General features: G+C 35.4%; 1 protein-coding gene across 2 annotated transcripts in view; it reads right to left on the bottom strand.

Annotated features, from left to right (window-relative positions):
- Positions 1-21,962, bottom strand: part of LOC138691235 (kinesin-like protein KIF12) — a 303,486-nt gene that overhangs the window by 54,709 nt on the left and 226,815 nt on the right. For both annotated transcript variants that reach the window (XM_069813042.1, XM_069813043.1), the window contains exons 7-9: positions 14,292-14,433; positions 10,769-10,863; positions 3,398-3,542 (exon numbers count right to left, since the gene is read on the bottom strand). In XM_069813042.1, the coding sequence (XP_069669143.1) occupies positions 3,398-3,542; positions 10,769-10,863; positions 14,292-14,433 (382 nt within the window). The remainder of the gene's footprint in view (positions 1-3,397; positions 3,543-10,768; positions 10,864-14,291; positions 14,434-21,962) is intronic.

Raw genomic sequence — 21,962 nt, 5'->3', positions numbered from 1 at the left:
GGGCTTGGAGCAATCTCTCTATCAGAGTCGCTGCATAATTCAATCTGATTCCATCAAACTTGTCTAGAATGTTCTTGCAGACAGCGATGTAAATCAGAGATTAAATTGATCCTCGTTCTAGCTGAACTTGGAATTTTGTGTTGTATAAAGTCTAATCTGAGATTAATTTGTCTCAAACTAAAGTCAACTTTGACTGAAGAAATTTCTCCGATTAAGTTAGATGATTCAAGTTCAGTTATTTCTTTTCTGTTTGAAATATACGAGTGGCAGACTGTGCAAAAAGAATACTCATTATTATTAATGTTAATAGATATGGTAGATACATCTATATATATAATTTGAACTGGTAATGGAAAACGGCTGAACGGATTTTAATGAGTGACCCCTCATTTTCATGCCTGGCATCCAAAGTTTTTCGGGAAAGTAGTAGTATTCAGTCAAATGTCAATTTTTCTACATAATTTTCCTATTTTCCAAAATCCATCTGTTGTCAGTTTTGAGAATTAATTTTAATGAATCACGGCCGACTTGATTGAATTTCCGAACAAAACACACACGACAATAAACAATAGGATATTACACGAAGGCCATGACCTGCAGGATTGCCGACATATTTAGAGCTCAATTCAATTTGTAATTAAAAACTGATTCTGCAGTGCACAATTTTCTGAGTACAGCTGTGTATTGGATATTCAAATCTACGAAACTTGAGGTGATTTGATGAAATTATTACTATTAGAAATTAAATATTATTGTAGTTAATATCATGATGCGTCTATCCTGCATTAATTGTACATAATATTGATACTATATTGATGACATGAGAGTGAAACGTTTTGAGGTTATGTAAGTAAATGTAGAGAATATCTTAATTTAGATCTTCATTTCTATAATTTACTGAGTGGCTGCTATATATAACTACAAAACTTAAGTAAGTTAATAATATTGTTATTAAAAATCAAATATTTTATACTAATTAAACCAGTGGAGTTGGGTCTTTTTCATATACTTAATGGCGGCGTAGCTGAGGATAGGGACCAATGGCGGGCTTACGTGAGGGCGGCAATGAACCTCCGGGTTCCTTAAAAGCCAGTAAGTAAGTAAGTAATGGCGGTGTAGTGTAGATATTGATATGTGTCATTGCCTTCAGTATTGGCTCGAGAGGGCGCAAAAATTACAGTTCCTAAGAAAAGATAAAAAGGTATTACTTACTGATAAAATAAGAGGCCTAGAAACTTTTGTAGTCTCTAGATCATTTCAGCAAGATCTCTTAGTAGGATAAAATGATTTTACGCTCTACATTTCAAGTTCTACATGCAGCAGCTATACGAAAATGCTATTGTTCGAAAGCTTAGCAAACCTGACATTTTTTTAACTTTTGCCTACAATCCACAATGACCTGAAATAGCTACTGCTATCGTCCTGACATTGAGACTTGCGTTTTGGCGTTGAAACTCAAAAACTGAAGTTGGATAGGTTCAAGAAAAAGTATTTGGCTTAAAAAAAAACATTCAGAGGGAATATGTTTCATTATTATGGAAGCAAATAACTATCAAAAAGACAAGTATTCTTCATTGAAAATATATCTGAAAAATTTTTATTTGAACGTCTAACGAACTTAGTTTGCAGCAGCATTTGCTGCACAAGCCACTAGTTTATATATATTTTTTTCAATTTCTTGCCTTAATACACAAACATTCTTATATTTTATAAGGCTTTATCGTGTTCAGCAGTATCAAATAACATAACCTATAATTATATTACGTTTATAACAACCATTAATTATTAATGGATATGATAGATACATTCATAAACTTTCAATTAACTGTATTACTAAACGAAAATTGTCGTTTTATAAAGCTTTATTATGTTTAGCAGTATCAAACACCATAACATGATAACAATTTGGAGAACGGTCAACCTTCTTCTTATTGTCCGCCATTATTTACAATGCACAAAACAAACCAGTGTCTCCAACAGAGTGTACGGAAAGTCGCTAGATTTCTCATTCTCAACAAAGAAAGATTCAATTTTGTCACTATGGGGTGCTAAAAAGGTCGCTAAATCCCTATTTAAGCTATATAACAGTTAAAAGAAATTGTCGTTGAAAAAGGGTTAAAGTCGCTAAATTGGCAACACTGAACAAACCTTACAACATGGCCCGCGGATCATATACTTCACCTGTTTATGCGATGTTGCCAAATCCTTTTCACGTGAACTTAAACTGCATTTGAACCAAGGTAATTTGATCGCAGAAAAGTTTTATACAATAGAAGACGTGTCTGAACTCGGTTCACTTTCCGATCTTCGATCAAAGTTGATCTTTAGTCAGGGAGTGTTATACAATTGGGCCTAAGAGGAGCAGATTTAATAATAATCCGTGGCGCCACAGCCCTTGAAGGGCCCAGACCGACCAGCCGGCTGCTGTCCCACGTTCAAATGCCGAAGCAGAGGTGGACGATCATCCAACGACAATGGAGGTATCGTGTGGCTAACATGATGATCCCCTAGCCATTATAGCTGGCTTAGAGCAGATTTAATGCTGTGAGGAAATAGTGGTGAGTTTGAAACCCGGAAAAATCCCCCAAATGTTTAACACCCTCTTATTCGGTCATTATTGCGAGTAGGATCGTCATTTTTGTCCATATCGATAGAAAATCTAATAAAGAATAATTTATTCCTCTCACGTATTTCAATAGCGTGGACGGTTTTCGTGTACATTTAATTCAAAAACTACTAATTTGAAGCCACTGAGCGATGCGACCAACTTGAAACATTATAGCCAGAAAGGGAGATGAGAGGTAGTTCACTAAGGCAGACAGACCTGAGTTCGTTGACCTCTTACATCTATATTACGAGAAGAAAGTGCAGTGTGTTAGCGGCCATGTTCCCAGACTGCTGAAATTACTAACTCAATATTCTAATTAACAGTACATTTAATCACAAAACGTAATACATGTTTATATTCATTTAAATTTACCCTGTCGTCCTTTCAATCTGGAGGATTATTTTACTTTCATCCTATGTAATTTGAACACAGGAATTCTTTGAATCGTTGTTTCTTAAGACATTACTATAAAGTTCGTTATACACCGTTACGAAATTATGTCCCTTTGTAGTCACGGAGGGTTCTGTTGATACCTGTACATTTCATTAACGTCTTTGTCTTCTTATGAAACTTGCCTCGTTTTATCCGATCTATGATCGTAAAACGTTTATTCAGATAGTTTTTTTTCCTGAATTATTTACACAAATAATATATGAATGCATAAGGAAACAATAGGATTAGACATAGAGTGGAAAAATCAATACCGTATATTGATGTACTACGACAAAAAACAGGTCTACTAAATGTAAGTTAAAATCTGGCACTATTTACAATGAATCGTACACTCACCCAGCACCATGAGGCTCTTGTTGATGTTGTTGGCCTCCTCAAGTGTCTTGCCCTCGCTGTGCGTCTTCTTAGTCATCTCGCTGCCAGCCAGATCCACGAAATTTATTTTGCCTTGTTTCGAAATGAAAACTCCATCCTCTCCCATCTGGAAGAGAAGTCATGTAGCTAAATACAATCATTCACTACTTTCATACATTCAGTTGACGCACAAGTCCGTTGCGTTTTTGTTCGTCATTATAATACTGCATTGCTAGGAGATTGTTTATTGTTTGTCATTTGTTATCTGGTGTGTTGTGCTTGTAAATATGTCTTGAATTTTGCGGATTTGAAGAAAGTTGGTGCTATTTGTGGGCGAAAGAAGATGAAGGAACAAGTGGAAAAGACAAACACTTCCCATATACAGGTTGTTTTAAGACTCGGCGACAAACTCTGGGGATCGATAGATCTCGCAATGGGCATTATTTTTCGTGAAACAACCCATGTTCTCCGATGTCTCATTTAGGAGTTACGCGGGATCGAAAAAAAAAAGATGTGGGTTCGATTCCCGCTTGGACTCATTACCTGGTTGAGTTTTTCCGAGGTTTTTCCCAATTGTAAGGTGAATGTCAGGTAATCCAATGGCGAATCCTCGGCCACATCTCGCCAAATACTATCTTGCTATCACCAATTCCATCAACACTTAATTAATTAATTAATTAATTAACTTATTTATTATTAATAATGGAGAAAAAATGGGAGTATAAGGGTACAGTACATCAGTTATTCATAGATTTCAAAAAGGCATATGACTCGGTTAAGAGGGAAGTATTATATGATATTCTTATTGAATTTGGTATTCCCAAGAAACTAGTTCGATTAATTAAAATGTGTTTCAGTGAAACATACAGCAGAGTCCGTATAGGTCAGTTTCTATCTGATGCTTTTCCAATTCACTGCGGGCTAAAGCAGGGAGATGCACTATCACCTTTACTTTTTAACTTCGCTTTAGAATATGCCATTAGGAAAGTTCAGGATAACAGGCAGGGTTTGGAATTGAACGGGTTACATCAGCTTATTGTCTATGCGGATGACGTGAATATGTTAGGAGAAAATACACAAACGATTAGGGAAAACACGGAAATTTTACTTGAAGCAAGTAAAGCGATCGGTTTGGAAGTAAATCCCGAAAAGACAAAGTATATGATTATGTCTCGTGACCAGAATATTGTACGAAATGGAAATATAAAAATTGGAGATTTATCCTTTGAAGAGGTGGAAAAATTCAAATATCTTGGAGCAACAGTAACAAATATAAATGACACTCGGGAGGAAATTAAACACAGAATAAATATGGGAAATGCGTGTTATTATTCGGTTGAGAAGCTCTTATCATCCAGTCTGCTGTCCAAAAATCTGAAAGTTAGAATTTATAAAACAGTTATATTACCGGTTCTTCTGTATGATTGTGAAACTTGGACTCTCACTCTGAGAGAGGAACATAGGTTAAGGGTGTTTGAGAACAAGGTGCTTAGGAAAATATTTGGGGCTAAGCGGGATGAAGTTACAGGAGAATGGAGAAAGTTACACAACGCAGAACTGCATGCATTGTATTCTTCACCTGACATAATTAGGAACATAAAATCCAGACGTTTGAGATGGGCAGGGCATGTAGCACGTATGGGCGAATCCAGGAATGCATATAGTGTGTTAGTTGGGAGACCGGAGGGAAAAAGACCTTTGGGGAGGCCGAGACGTAGATGGGAGGATAATATTAAAATGGATTTGAGGGAGGAGGGATATGATGATAGAGACTGGATTAATCTTGCACACGATAGGGACCGATGGCGGGCTTATTTGAGGGCGACAATGAACCTTCGGGTTCCTTAAAAGCCATTTGTAAGTAAGTAAGTATTATTAATTAATTAATTAATTTCATCACCACTACAGAACATATATATATAGACAGGGCTTACATTATATTGTTCTTTGTAACATAATAATCTAGCAGTTGATACAGCGTCGTTCAATAACTAAGTAAAATATTAAGAAGTCATTAAGCTACATAATGCATGAATACAACAGCCTTAGTGGAAATTTTATTATTAACATGCAAATTAATTCATTTCATATTAAAAAATGTTCCTGTACTGCATAAAAGATTTTGCTAAACAGCATACTTTTTAATTAAGACTTGAACATTCTAGTATTATCGATAATGTTAAAAGGAACCTCATTAAAAATCCTACAACAGAGTGGCTATTACAGAAGTCTTGACTGATCTGGATTTAGTATGAATCACACTATTACGTGGGACATTTATTGTACCTTCAATAAAGGCTCTAGTGAGAACTTATATTTAAGGAAAGAGATTCACTTTCGTATCATACACATAATATTTTCATAATTTCATCTTGTGGAATTCGAATAAGTTGCAATTTCTCCATTCCACCCGGCTTTAACAGCGCGTGTGGTGTTATGGAAGTGGTGAATAAAACATGATGCAGCGTTACCTCGCACGGAATGACCTTCACAGAAAATGTCACGCAGCGTCTCTGGCTCAATATGTTGGGTGTTAATGCGGAAAGCTAAATCTACGAAGTTCCTCTTGTTCCAGAGTTATAATTACAATTACGAAACTATAGCTACACTTTAGCGAGAAAATTTCCACAGTATGGCAATTTGAGCACTACTTGACCACAAGAAATTCCAATTATATGATACATTTTATTTTGTTTTAACGAGATATTCGTTATTTTCACATTCGATATTAGAACCTGTAGCCCTCTAATAAAGATGATTCTCTCCCTCACTACTGCATTCTCCAAATGATCACGGATTGTTATACAGGGTGCAACTGAATTACTTTTTCAAAATTTGGGAGGATGTAAAGGTTATATGGTGAAGATTTCTCTCCAAAGAAACCCTTGACCGGAGATGAAAATTGGAGTATCTTCAGACTGTGAGGTGTTGCTTTTCCTGTTCTTGTGATGGCAAACTTTCTACGCATTTTGTAGGCTAAATAAAACATGTGAGTAGTTTGAAGAGCTTTATTAACTTTCACATTTACAATAAATGATCAAAGTGACGACCGCCAACTTCATTACATAGCGTGCAACGACGAACCATGTTTTTTTTTGTCTTACTCTAAGGAAGATTGCACACTCCTCTCTTATGGTATCTTTTTTTATTATTTTACTAGGTTATTTTACGACGCTTTATCAACATCTAGGTTATTTAGCGTCTGAATGAGATGACGGTGATAATGCGGGTGAAATGAGTCCAGGGTCCAGCACGTAAAGTTACCCAACATTTACTCATATTGGGTTGAGGAAAAACCCCGGAAAAAACCTCAACCAGGTACTTGCCCCGAACGGGAATTGAACCCGGGCCACCTGGTTTCGCGGCCAGACGCGCTAGCCGTTACTCCACAGGTGTGGACCTTATGGTATCGAAAGCTGTAAAGATGCGCTAAGTAAGCTCATGTAGGCCTACTGTTTCTACCGGGTGTTGCGTACACAATAGCCTAGCTTTCATGTACCTCCTAGGAAAAAGTCAGGAGTGGTGAGGTGAGGTGAGCGCGCAGGCCAAGGGACTGGGCATCCCTTTCCATTTATTCTGCCTGAAGATGTCTGAGAGATATGCACACGCCAGGCGATAGAAGTGCGATGTAGCAACGTTGTGCTGGTATCACACACTAGCCTACTGTATGCGTGGAACGTTCGCCATCACAAGAACAGGGAAAGCAACACTTCACAGTGCTGAAGATACAACAATTCTCATTTCCGGTCATGGATTCCTAAGTAAAATATCTTCACTAAATCACCCTTTACATTTCCCCAAATTCTGAAAGAGTCATTCAGTTACACCCTGTATAATAATAATAATAATAATAATAATAATAATAATAATAATAATAATAATTTATTTTAACTGGCAGAGTTAAGGCCGTAAGGCCTTCTCTTCCACTCAACCAGCAAAAAGTGTATATACATATGCATGAACTTACAAAGATTCAACAATTTGATTAAGTGAGAGGTACATGTATACAAGAGTTATATACGAATTAAACAACAAAACACTATGAACTATTAATTAGACAATGAAATAGAAACTGTGTAGCAGAATTAAGCTAAAATACATAGAATGTTAATATATTTCAAATAATATTAGATAATAGAAAGAGATTATTATGAGACAATTTTGAAAATACAGCACAATCAGGATGATGTCTAAAGAATGAAGTAACAATGTAGTCAGTGATAGTTTAAATCAGTATGATTGGAGTGAAATGCTAATAAGGTTATCTTTTAAGCTGTTTTTAAAGGTGTTTATTGTCTTGCAGCCCCTAATACTTTGTGACAAGGAATTCCATTGACGCGAGGTGGATACTGTAAAAGATGATGAATAACAAGATGTTCTATGAAGAGGTATACTTAGCGTGTCACAGATAAGTGATCTGGTATTTACGTCGTGGTTAGAGTATAGATAGGAGAAACGAGACGAAAGGTAATTTGGTGTTGAAGTGTGCAGAATTCGAAAGAGTAAAAGACAAAGAGTGTAAAGTTCTGCGTTCTTTAAGTAGGAGCCACGAAAGACTTGCGAAGGACGGTGATATGTGATCACATCGTCGGATGTTGCACACGTATCTGACGCACATATTCTGAGCTCGCTGTAACTTGACTGACAATTCAGAACTTAGGTCACTTAACAAAACGTCACAATAATCGAAGTGCGGCATTACTAGGGTTTGTACTAGGGTAAGCTTTAGTTGCTGGGGCAAGAAGTTTCTCAAGCGACTCAAACAGTGAATGGAGGAACAGTTTTTTTTATCGTGTCTTTAACTTAAAAATTCCAACTTAGATTATTATCAAAAAAGAAGCCAAGATTTTTTACGACAGATGAATAAGGGATTAGCGTGTTGTTAAGGGTAACAACTGAAAGATTACTGTTATTAAGGGAGTTAACTAAACGCTTATGTCCAATAATTATAGCTTGAGTCTTACTTGGGTTAAGTGCGAGTCCGAAATTGGCCGCCCAAGTGGAGACAGTGGCTAGGTCACAATTTAACTTGTCAATCGATTCATTGATCGTATTGGGTCTGGAATGTATGTAAAGTTGTAGGTCGTCGGCATAGAGGTGTAAGTTCTTTGATACGCCATTAATGTAGATAGAGATGAGTAGTGGTCCTAATACGGAGCCCTGCGGCACTCCCGCCTTTGTGCATCGCCATTGGGAGAATTGATTATCAAGTGAAACACATTGTTGGCGGTCAAAGTAGGTAGGAGTTCATCCAGCTCAAGGTATTGTCTGACAGGTGCAAAGTCTTCATCTTTGCAAGAAGCAAGTCGATATCAACAGAACTAAAGGCATTGCTGAAATCGAGAAGAGTTAGTGCCGTTACTTCACCCCTATCCATAGCTTCACGGATGTCCTCAGTCACTTTAAGTAGGGCTGTGTCCATGCCTAAAACCCGATTGATAGTCATCAAGGAGTTTGTGTTCGTCGAGATAGTTCGTAAGTTGTCCGTGTACAATACTCAAACCCGAAGAAAATAAAACTGCATTGTTTTCTGTAAAAGTGACCTCATTGTATAATTCGCACACCATATCAATCACGCTACATTAGAGTTCAACCACCTGGGTTAACGAGGTATAATTTGGGTTTGTAGAGATTATGTGAACAAGCGTTGTGGCTATACGCAGCTCTTTACCAAAGCCAAAAAACACGAGAAAGAGTGGGTTGAGAATTTGTTGTGGAATATCATGCACCGGTATTTGCCTCTGCATGTCTGAGGGGAACAAGCGACGCATAAATTAAGCTATCGAATCTCTCTAGTCGCGCCAAGAAAGATACAGTTGACGTGGTCAGGACTGAAGCATGGAAATTGCTCATATGCCTATCTCAAACGATGCAGTCCTAATTTTTATTATTCAAATGAGTTGCTGGACACGCAACAAAGAGCGCCGATGACTTGTGCTGATAAGTGAGCCACATTAGTGCTGAACACTTGTGGAGAGTGTTACAGGCCGGGCTACAGTTCTTGCTTGCGAAGACATTTAGAGGTCTACCTGAATAAACCCCATTCTTTTACGAACAATACTGTATTATTATTATTATTATTATTATTGTTAGTATTATTATTATTATTATTATTATTATTATTATTACTTACAACGTACAAATGGCTTTTAAGGAACCCGAAGGTTCATTGCCGCCCTCACATAAGCCCGCTATCGGTCCCTATCCTGAGCAACATTAATCCATTCTCTACCATCATATCCCACCTCCCTCAAACCCATTTTAATACTATCCTCCCACCTACATCTCGGCCTCCCCAAAGATCTTTTTTCCCTCCGGTCTCCCAACTAACATACTATATGCATTTCTGGATTCGCCCATACGTGCTACATGCCCTGCTCATCTCAAACGTCTGGATTTAATGTTCCTAATTATGTTCCTGAAGAATACAATGCGTGCAGTTCTGCGTTGTGTAACTTTCTCCATTCTCCTGTAACTTCATCCCTCTTAGCCCCAAATATTTTCCTAAGAACCTTATTCTCAAACACCCTTAACCTATGTTCCTCTCTCAAAGTGAGAGTCCAAGTTTCACAACCATACAGAAGAACCGGTAATATAACTGTTTTATAAATTCCAGCTTTCAGATTTTTTTACAGCAGACTAGATGACAAAAGCTTCTCAACCGAATAATAATACGCATTTCCCGTATTTATTCTGCGTTTAATTTCCTCCCGAATGTCTTTTTTTAGTAGGTTATTTTACGACGCTTTATCAACATCTTAGGTTATTTAGCGTCTGAATGAGATGAAGGTGATAATGCCGGTGAAATGAGTACGGGGTCCAGCACCGAAAGTTACCCACCATTTGCTCATATTGGGTGGAGGGAAAACCCCGGAAAAAAACCTCAACCAGGTAACTTGCCCCGACCGGGAATCGAACCTGGGCCACCTGGTTTCGCAGCCAGACGCGCTGACCGTTACTCCATAGGTGTGGACTCCCGTTTATATTCGTTACTGTTGCTCCAAGATATTTTAATTTTTCCACTTCTTCGAGGGATAAATCTCCAATTTTTATGTTTCCATTTCGTACAATATTCTGGTCACGAGACATAGTCATATACTTTGTTTTTTTTTTCGGGATTTACTTCCAAAGCTATCTCCTTACTTGCTTCAAGTATCTATTCCCTTATTTATTGTACAGAATAAAGCTGAAAATTAATACGTACATATACAGTGAAGGATAAATGAAGCCTAGAAATTCTAAAAATATTAAATTACCCGAAAATACCAGAAATTTCTTAATACCCTCTGACCACAATTTTACCCGAAAATCGGGTAACTACGAGCCGATTGTCAATGGACCATTAATACGTACCTGCTGCTCGCTCGTGATGTGGACGGTGAGGATGGTGTGGCTGCGACTGGAGTAGTCGTTCATGTTGTGTCTGCCCACTGAGCGGTTCCTCATACCTGAAAACATACACAATAATAATTAAATACATCGTAACTGCAGTATAGCGCTATCTTGCAGAGAGTTCTTTGCAAACGCCACGGGACTGCAGAAAATACACGTTCCTGTGAAAGATCTATTTATTTATTTATTTAACCTGACAGAATTAAGGCCATAAGGCCTTCTCTTCCATCCTACCAGATAGCACATATAAATACAAAAAAGATTTATTTATTTATTTATTTATTTAACCTGACAGGATTAAGGCCATAAGGCCTTCTCTTCCATCCTACCAGATAGCACATATAAATACAAAAAAGATTTATTTATTTATTTAACCTGACAGGATTAAGGCCATAAGGCCTTCTCTTCCATCCTACCAGATAGCACATATAAATACAAAAAAGATTTATTTATTTATTTATTTATTTATTTATTTATTTATTTATTTATTTATTTATTTAACCTGACAGGATTAAGGCCATAAGGCCTTCTCTTCCATCCTACCAGATAGCACATATAAATACAAAAAAGATTTATTTATTTATTTATTTAACCTGACAGGATTAAGACCATAAGGCCTTCTCTTCCATCCTACCAGATAGCACATATAAATACAAAAAAGATTTATTTATTTATTTATTTATTTAACCTGACAGGATTAAGACCATAAGGCCTTCTATTCCATCCTACCAGATAGCACATATAAATACAAAAAAGATTTATTTATTTATTTATTTAACCTGACAGGATTAAGGCCATAAGGCCTTCTCTTCCATCCTACCAGATAGCACATGTAAATACAAAAAAGATTTATTTATTTATTTATTTATTTATTTATTTAACCTGACAGGATTAAGACCATAAGGCCTTCTCTTCCATCCTACCAGATAGCACATATAAATATAAAAAAGAAATACAAACACTGATGAAAATAATACAAATTAAGTTAAAGCCCTATAGAGGGTCAACAGAGTCAAAAGAACACTATAGAGCTCTCATCGAGCTAATACAAGAAAAAAGAAAGAAAACAGAGATAGCAATGATGATATTGATAACTGACAATAATAATAATAATAATAATAATAATAATAATAATAATAAATATATTACATATTAATTTTCAATTCTACAACAGCATATTTACAATATTTACTATATGTCATGGGTTAAGCTGAAGTTGCGCAACCTGACAGGTGTTCAACAAGCAATTCCACGAACTAGAATGTGATTTTTTAACTTAAATTTGAATTTTGATATTGTCCGACAGTCTCTGACATGGTCAGGGAGAGAATTCCAGAGGCGTGGAAGAGATATGCTGAAAGATGATGAGTAGAAGGATGTTCTGTGCAGAGGAATAGAGAGAAGGTACATGTTCCGGGTTCGAGGTAGTGAAAGGTAAACAAAACGAGATGCTAGGTAAGAGGGTGTGGAGGTGTGGATGATTTTAAATAGTAATAAGAGAGAGTTGAAGAATCTATTAAGTGGACTCGAAGACAAAAAAATTCTAGTGACGGTGTTACATGATCGAATTTTCTAATGTTACAAACGAAACGAACGCAGATATTGTGAACACGCTGTAGTCTATGGGCAAGATCAGTATTTAGATTCGTGAATAGAGAATCGCAATAATCGAAGTGGGGCATCACTAAAGTTTGGATCAGGTTCTTTTTAAGGCTGAGAGGTAAAACGTTGGTTAAATGTTTGAGGGAATGAATTATGGAAAAAGTTTTCTTACATATGTACTTGACTTTGAAAATTTAAATTTGAATCTAAATATATCCCAAAATTTTTTACTGTCTTACTATATGTAATTGTAGTATTATTTATTTTTGTATTTGATACAGTGGCTAGATCTATTTTGTTTAAAGCTCTTTAATTATTACACTCCAAACAATTGCCGTATCAACAGAATTTGAGCAGATATAATGAATAAAGAGAGAGGGAAAATATGAAGAAAATTTTGACAAAATATGAATTTCACGTTATCCCCCCTCCCACAAGTTGGGGTTTCAATGTGTGTGCAATCAATCCCACCTAAAATACTAAGTTCTACGTACATGACAAACATTGCCTCCAACAATACACATGTAGTACACGTCGAAGTTCAAGGGCGTTTATCAGGCGTTGCATGCGTGCAGTTCACATCAGTATCTCGCGAACTATTGAAGGAATTACTCCTTCATGCGTAATGTATTGCAAGCTACTGTATTCCTTCTAATTATTTGAGAATGGTATATAGCACAAGTGAAAGTCTTAACCTCCCGTTACCCTGTGGGCGTGCACGGCCTATAATGGGGATGACTCAATTTTTACCTTTATTATAATTGTGTAGGATACTTCAGAAAATGTTATGCAAAATGAGAAAGAAAATACCGACAAGTCATTTTGAACATTTCGCTACAAAAAATCATCACGTTAGTTAGTCGAAAAGCAGAATATGAAGTATGGCTTACAGTTATTTGTATAGAGCAGTAATTTTCAACGTTTCGGCTGCCTTGATCTTCATATATTTCTGGTGCTTCACGTATCAAAATAAAATTTCATAATTGAACGTATTTTTTTTTGCATTATATACTCTGAAAAGATTGGCCCAAAAACATATGAAGAGCTGTTTTTATATGGAAATTTGAGAAAACTTGAATTCTAACAGGTGGAAAAAAGCTTATAATTTAAAAATATTAAAGAGAGGTCACTAGCGCTGTGTTCGTTATCATGGAGCTCGACTGAAGTTCAGCAAGAGTCTTCAATGGCGCCTCGATCGACATTTCCACGGTATCGCTCTTCACAGTTTGAAAATCAATGCTATAGAGTGTAGTACTATAGAGATTTCCACATTAAGAAAAAAGCATTGGTTTTATGGGCCTTGACTAGTACATTGTAGAAGCTGTGTATTAGGCAGGCGTTTCTATGGAAACTGGTCATTTGATGGAATAGCCTCATATACTCAATACCTTTTTCTTAACGTGGAATCCTCTATAGTAACAAAAAGGAGCATCTTCTGCGGACCTCTGGGAAAACAACAAAGGAAAAGACTATTGAAGTGCTTTGTGTGGAGTGTGGCATTGTATGGAGCAGAAACATGGACATTACGATGAAGCGAAGAGAAGCGAATAGAAGCATTTGAAATGTGGATATGAAGAAGAATGGAGCATGTGAAGTGGACAGAGAGAATAAGAAATGAAGCTGTGTTGGAAAGAATGGGTGAAGAAAGAAGGATGCTGAATCTGATTAGAAAGAGAAAAAGGAATTGGTTGGGTCACTGACTGGGAGAAGAGTTCGGGACAGAAGAAGATATCAGATGATAGACGATATTAAGATATATGGATCATATGAGGAGACAAAGAGGAAGGCAGAAAATAGGAAAGATTGGAGAAAGCTGGGTTTGCAGTGAAAGACCTGCCCTTGGGCAGAACACTATGAATGAACTAGTAACAAAATAACTAACCTTCCTCTAAGACAGCCAGAAGATCGTCGAGTTCTTCACAGTCTACAGTGAAGAGGTTCTCCACGAAGAAGCCTCTGGATTTCTTAGACCATCTCACCGCCAGAGGTTTACGTGCTGAACCAGGGTTGAGGAGATCTATCACCTGGAACGGGCAGATTTACACTTCCCGTTTTATTTGTCAGATTGGAAGAAGTAATTTGGCTTATGAAATGAAAACATTTAGATCAAGTGTTATGCGCACACAGTACTAGCACAGTCTACTATATACAGTCACGAAGCTTGAGTTTTGAGGGTGCTAGAAACAATAGACTGTGACGGTATTATTTTGCATTGTCTGTAATGAGGCGATATTAGCGATCCTAGTGGTGAGCAACTATCTAATGTTTCCATATTTACTACGTATTGAGCTTCGCGACTGTATATACTAGACTGTGGTACTAGTGAAGGATGTCCCAGCTTCTTATAAAACTGATCCCAAAAGAAATTATAAAATTTGATTTGAGGATCCTGCAGTTTAGCATTAAAAAAGAGACTTTTCTAACCTATCGTCTGCAGTACAGTTACAAATTGTCAACGATTTGGCGAATGTTCCTACACCGCCAACAAACAACGAGCAATCAACGAATGCAATTCCTGATCCAACTGGTGTCGCGATTTAGAATTAAATCATAGTTGAATATATAACGATTTTAAATCGAATAAAAGTATTTAATAAATATTTGAAAACCAATTTATGAACTTAGTTTTATGTGCTTAATTTTTCATATCTTACTCCAGCTATTAACGAACTATTTGTTTCATCCATTTTGAATCTTGCGTACACTTACTCTGTTTATTATGTAAGATTTGTGCGGCTTACAGCTGTTTCAGTGCTTCACGCACCATCCTCAGAGCCTACTAAATCTCGGCGTCATCTCGAACTTCTCTGCCTGTTATGTGGTTGTGTTTGATTGTTGAAAGGTGTTGAAGAGTGGAGTCAAATAGTGCGGACATGGAAATCCTACACATACAACCCAAGAACCAAAAACTCAACACACTAGAACAATACGAAATATACAAACACACTAAAACACACCCCGATCAAATCCTCAACACACAGATCAATTTCAGTACACACACACTATTTGACTCCACTCTTCAACACCTTTCAACAATCAAACACACCCACATAACAGGTAGAGAAGTTCAAGATGACGCCGTGATCTAGTAGGCTCTGCGGATGGTGCGTGAAGCACTGAAACAGCTGTAAGCTGCACAAATCTTACATAATTAACACGAGTAAGTCCACTAGTTAATCAATTAATTATATTTGTTTCAGTGTTAAATTCTGAAGAGTACTGACTATAATGGCCAGTTGTATAAACAAATTAACCTCAGATTAAGACTTCAAATTAATTTTTGGTTATACTAAATTGATAATTTTTGTTTACACAGGGTGTAAACGATATAAACTGGCAACATTGTATAGGCAGTACATATCGCTCTACTGAAGAAAATGTCTAGTGAAATTTAATTATTTTTTATAATTTCAGTTTCAATTTTTAAAATACAATGTTTTTAAAATTGATAATAGTTTATTTGTTTACATTTCAACTGAACGTGAATACCAATGCCATAGACGTCATTATTTACTTTGCCCGATATGTACGCTGTAGCAGTCGTTTGTTACCTTGTTGTGTATTGGTATGTGTTGGGCGCAAGATCATTAGCAATGGTATCCTGTATAGGCTAATCTGTAAGTGAACACGTACAGAACGCAGAGGTCTATGTTTAGACAACGAAGAGCTGTTACTGCATCCCACGTTGCTTCAATTATTGAAATATCTTTAATTTAAAGAGAATTGGCCGTTTGAAAACTGTCACAAAAGAATGGCTCTCTATTCAGTTCTCTTCCAGGATTTGCGTTGTTCGGTTTGGTATTTCGTTACTCGAATTCAATCAACTTGCCAGGCATTCTTTATTTCCAACAGAGCGTAGGTTGAAGATCTCGCGGTGCACTTCTATTTCAGACAATGCGGCCTAGCACTACCCTGATTCAATGCACGACAGCGTTAAGTATACACCACAAATTCTTGAATATGTATACTTACTTACTTATTGGCTTTTAAGGAACCCGGAGGTTCATTGCCGCCCTCACATAAGCCCGCCATTGATCCCTATCCTGAGCAAGATTAATCCAGTCTCTACCATCATATCCCACCTCCCTCAAATCCATTTTAATATTATCTTCCCATCTACGTCTCGGCCTCCCTAAAGGTCTTTTTCCCATCGGCCTCCCAACTAACACTCTGTATGCATTTATGGATTCGCCCATACGTGCTACATGCCCTGCCCATCTCAAGCGTCTGGATTTAATGTTCCTAATTATGTCAGGTGAAGAATACAATGCGTGCAGCTCTGCGTTGTGTAACTTTTTCCATTCTCCTGTAACTTCATCCCTCTTAGCCCCAAATATTTTCCTGAGAACCTTACTCTCAAACACCCTTAATCTCTGTTCCTCTCTCCAAGCTTCACAACCGTATAGAACAACCGGTAATATAACTGTTTTATAAGTTCTAACTTTCAGATTTTTTGACAGTAGACTAAATGACAAAAGCTTCTCAACCGAATAATATTTATTTTATTTCTAGAGATCATAACAGCATGCTAAAACTTATTTGTATGCATTACTTATTTCTAAATCTATTAAACACGGTCTTATTGTATGTTGCATGAGAGCATATTTTCATATTCTCTATGAATTGATAATATTTTTCTTAACTTAACGTCTATAAGGTATATTAAAAAGTTATTTTTTATTACCTACTCAAAGCAAAACTACTGTGATGTCCCTAAAATTATACTTACAGATTTATTTATTTATGTAGTCATTTTATTAATTTATTCATTCAATCATTTTATTCATTCATTCGTTTCATTTATTACTTAAATAATTGGTTTTATCCATTCATTCATTCATTCACTCATTCATTCATTCATCCATTCATTAATTTTATGAATTCATTTATTTTATTCATTCATGCATTTTACTCATTCATTCTATTCACTCATTCATTCTATTCACTCATTTATTCCATTCACTCATTCATTCATTCACTCATTCATTCATTCATCCATTCATTAATTTTATGAATTCATTTATTTTATTCATTCATACATTTTACTCATTCATTCTATTCATTCATTCATTCTATTCACTCATTTATTCCATTCACTCATTCATTCATTCACTCATTCATTCATTCATCCATTCATTAATTTTATGAATTCATTTATTTTATTCATTCATACATTTTACTCATTCATTCTATTCACTCATTCATTCTATTCACTCATTCATTCTATTCACTCATTCATTCTATTCACTCATTTATTCCATTCACTCATTCATTCATTCACTCATTCATTCATTCATTAATTTTATGAATTCATTTATTTTATTCATTCATACATTTTACTCATTCATTCTATTCACTCATTCATTCTATTCACTCATTTATTCCATTCACTCATTCATTCATTCATTCATTCACTCATTCATTCATCCATTCATTAATTTTATGAATTCATTTATTTTATTCATTCATACATTTTACTCATTCATTCTATTCACTCATTCATTCTATTCACTCATTCCATTCACTCATTCATTCATTCATTCACTCATTCATTCATCCATTCATTCACTCATTCATTCATCCATTCATTAATTTTATGAATTCATTTATTTTATTCATTCATACATTTTACTCATTCATTCTATTCACTCATTCATTCTATTCACTCATTTATTCCATTCACTCATTCATTCATTCATTCATCCATCCATTCATTAATTTTATGAATTCATTTATTTTATTCATTCATACATTTTACTCATTCATTCTATTCACTCATTCATTCTATTCACTCATTTATTCCATTCACTTATTCATTCATTCATTTTATTCACTCATTTAATTAATTCATTCATAATATTTCATTACATTTCATTCATTTAATTAATTCTTCTTTACATTTCATTCATTTTATTCATTCATTGTTCACTCTATTCACTCATTCATTTTATTCACTCATTTAATTAATTCATTCATTTATTTCACACAGTAGCCGCGTGGTGTAGGGAATAATAGCTTGAACAGCGATAAGGAATGAACCCTACTTCGAGTCCTGAAAAGGAAGACATTTTTTCACAAAATTTTGTCCTATGTATGCGACCGGTGCCACTCAGCACCATAAGGAATTTGGGGCTCTACAGTGAATACCGAAATCCGGTTTCGTACGTCAGCTATAACGGCTGGGAAGATCGTCGCACTGATCGACCACATGTTATCCCTGTACTGATGATAGTTCACCTCTGTAAAGCATATTCAAGTGAGGCCGGCAGTTAGCTGACGGTCTTGGCCCTCCATAGGATGTCGCGCCACGAAAAAGAAAGCAAAAGAAGTATCTGGGAATTTGTTCTGCTCAATGCTGGCTTATTTCGTAACACACCCTCCATGTCCGAAGTTGATCGTTCCGGCTTCTGTTGGGTTATTGACGAGTTCGGATAGTCATGCAATCGTCACATCATCAACATTTAGTCACCGGAGTGTTGACGTGCTCAAATATTTAGCAACGTGTATGAATTCCGCCCTATAAAGGTCACCACCTTACAACATTTCAGTCAAAATTTATGAGGCAATGTTCTAAATCAGATTTCGCGTGTTTTCTGTCACGAGTATTTCCCACAGCTGTTTCCGGTATAGAAAGATCAGACCTGTTAACTTGTGACACTTTCCACTGAAATAGATTGTTATTAATGTGTAGTTTTGGTAGAAGTCTTAAACCTACACTCTATTATTCTGTTGCATAATTAAACACGGTGGAACCGAAATATGGGTTCGTAGAACGCGGGTTATGTCTGCAGCGAGACAGTTACAAAATGGCTTTCCACATCACTCAGTCTTCGGTGTTAATAAAATTATTACCGGTATTAAGGAATGTTCACAGAAACCCTCCGTGACTATAAACGAGTTTTATTTCTTAACAGTGTACGTTACGAACTTTATACAGAGTGATTTATATAGAACTATAGAGGATTTCACGTTAAGAAAAAGCATTGAGCATACGGGGCTATTTCATCAAATGACCAGTTGCCATAGAAATACCTCGCTTTACGAGAGCTGAACCTGCACAGGTACGTGCACTTACGCACGCTTTGGCCCTTTGTGCGTCCTCTATATGCGATAATTGTCCAAATGCAACGCGGGCTCGGGGGGCATTCGTGAACCTGACGCTGACAAGTTGGCCATCCTGCCTCAGCCCCTGAGCGAGCCAGATCCCCTTTCGCGGACGAGTAGCCTGATGAGCCCCAGAAGCCCGGAGCACCAAGCCCTTCGTGTATCAGCATCGGAAACCCCTACTACCACCAGACTTAAACCTAACCTATTTTTACTATTGCTGATGATAGATGAAATGATTGGGTAAGTGGAGGGTGTTAATGGAATGATAGAGAAAAACGAGAATACCCCGAGAAAAGCCGCCTGCAACCACGACCTGACCGGGGATCGAACCCGGACCACCTGGATGGAAGACCAGCGCCTGAGATTACATCACTTTTGTACTAAAAATATCCACTTATTAGGAAAATAAAATCCCTACGTATTATCCATTCTAGTATTACTATAAGCTGTATACTACAATACAAAAATAGTTGGAAACTTAATTCTCAGTCAGCATGTATAAATAATAATAATAATAATAATAATAATAATAATAATAATAATAATTATTATTATTATTATTATTATTATTTATTCATTTATTTACTTATATTTAATGTGCTGTACAACAGCCAGTGGCCAATTACAGTTCAGCACAAAGACAATATAACAAAAGCATTAACAACGATATAAATTACAATGAAAGTACAATGGAAATTATTATTAAAATAATGGCAATTAAATAAGATAATAATTGCAAATGAAAGAATGGAATCATATAAATGAAGAATGGAATCATATAAATAGTATTACAAAGATATACAAGATAACCGAGAATAATATTATTATCTAAACAAAAAGCAGAAATAATTATTAACAACAGACATAAAACTCAAAAAGTATACGCATTGAATCCATCCAAGTTCAATCCATGCAAATTAGCATATTTTATACATCTGCAGACCGGAGAGAGAGATTTAGAATTTCTATTATAAAAATTCTATGAAATCTTAAACCCTTAGCAGGAATACGAAGACTGATATTGCTTATGAATGATTCACAATCAATATCATCCTTTAAAATATATATATATATATATATATATATATATATATATATATAATCAAGAACTTCACGCCTGAGTAATAATAATAATAATAATAATAATAATAATAATAATAGATTATTATTACAAATATAATTGGACTCTAAGATATAGAACTTAAAATGTACCAATATTACGTATTTCTACCTAGAAGCGATTCGAGGAACTTGCCCAACCGACCACTCGTCAGCACATTAATCGATTGTTAAGTGCATGGAAAGTTACCTCGGCAAAGATCAGGGTCAAGCTTCCATCAATCACAAGACAGCAGGCGAGCATCAAAGGAATTTATAACGGAATAAATCTTACATTTTTTCCGAAATCTGAACAAGACTATGTCACTGCTTGCAATAACTTTCGGTTGCATTTAAGTGCAGTGGCATACTAACGGCGAGGGGGGAAGTTTAGTGTTAAATTTCCCTTTCCAAGACAAAAAAGGGAAAAGAAAAAGAGAGAAAGAAAAGGAAAGGAAGGAAGGAAATAAAGAAAGAATGAAATGAAGAAAGAAAGAAAGAAAGAAAGAAAAGAAGAAATAAAGAAAGAAATAAAGAAAATAAAAAGAAAGAAAAGAAGAAATAAAGAAAGAAAGAAAGAAAGAAAAGAAATAAGATAAATAAAGAAATGCAAAAGAAAGAAAAGATGAAATAAAGAAAGAAAGAAAAGAAATAAGATAAATAAAGAAATGCAAAAGAAAGAAAAGATGAAATAAAGAAAGAAAGAAAAGAAATAAAGAAAAGAAAAAGAAAGAAAAGAAGAAACAATGAAAGAGAAAAAGAAAAGAAATATAGGAAAGAAATAAAGAAAAGAAAAAAGAAAGAAAGAAGAAATAAAGAAAGAAAGGGAGAAAAGAAAAAGAAAGAAAAGAAGAAACAAAGAAAGAAAGGGAGAAAAGAAAAAGAAAGAAATAAAGAAAAAAGAAAGGAAGGAAGAAAGAAAAGAAATAAAGAAAAGAGGAAATAAAGAAAGAAAAGAAAAGAAAAAGAAAGGAAAGAATAAATATAGAAAAAAGAAAGAAACAAAAGACATAAAGAAAAGAAAAAGAAAGAAAAGAAGAAATAAAGAAAGAAAAGAAATAAAGAAAAGAAGAAGAAGAAAGAAAGAAAGAAAGAATTAAAGAAGAGAAAAATAAATATAAAAGAAAGAAAAGAAATAATGAAAAGAAAAAGAAGAAAAGAAGAAAGAAAGAAAGAAAGAAAGAAAAGAAATAAAGAAAAGAAATAGATAGAGAAGAAATAAAGAAGGAAAGAAAAGAAATAAAGAAAAGAAAAAAAAGAAAAAAGACAAAGAAAAAATTAGGAAAAAAGAAATAAATCAAGAAAGAAAGGTATAAGTAAATAAATAAATAAAGGAGGAAAGAAAGAA

This window comes from Periplaneta americana, chromosome 16 (genome assembly GCF_040183065.1).
Source record: "Periplaneta americana isolate PAMFEO1 chromosome 16, P.americana_PAMFEO1_priV1, whole genome shotgun sequence".
NCBI lineage: Eukaryota > Metazoa > Arthropoda > Insecta > Blattodea > Blattidae > Periplaneta > Periplaneta americana.
Note: the sequence above shows the minus strand (reverse complement) of the source record. Positions and strands in the feature narration are given on the sequence as shown.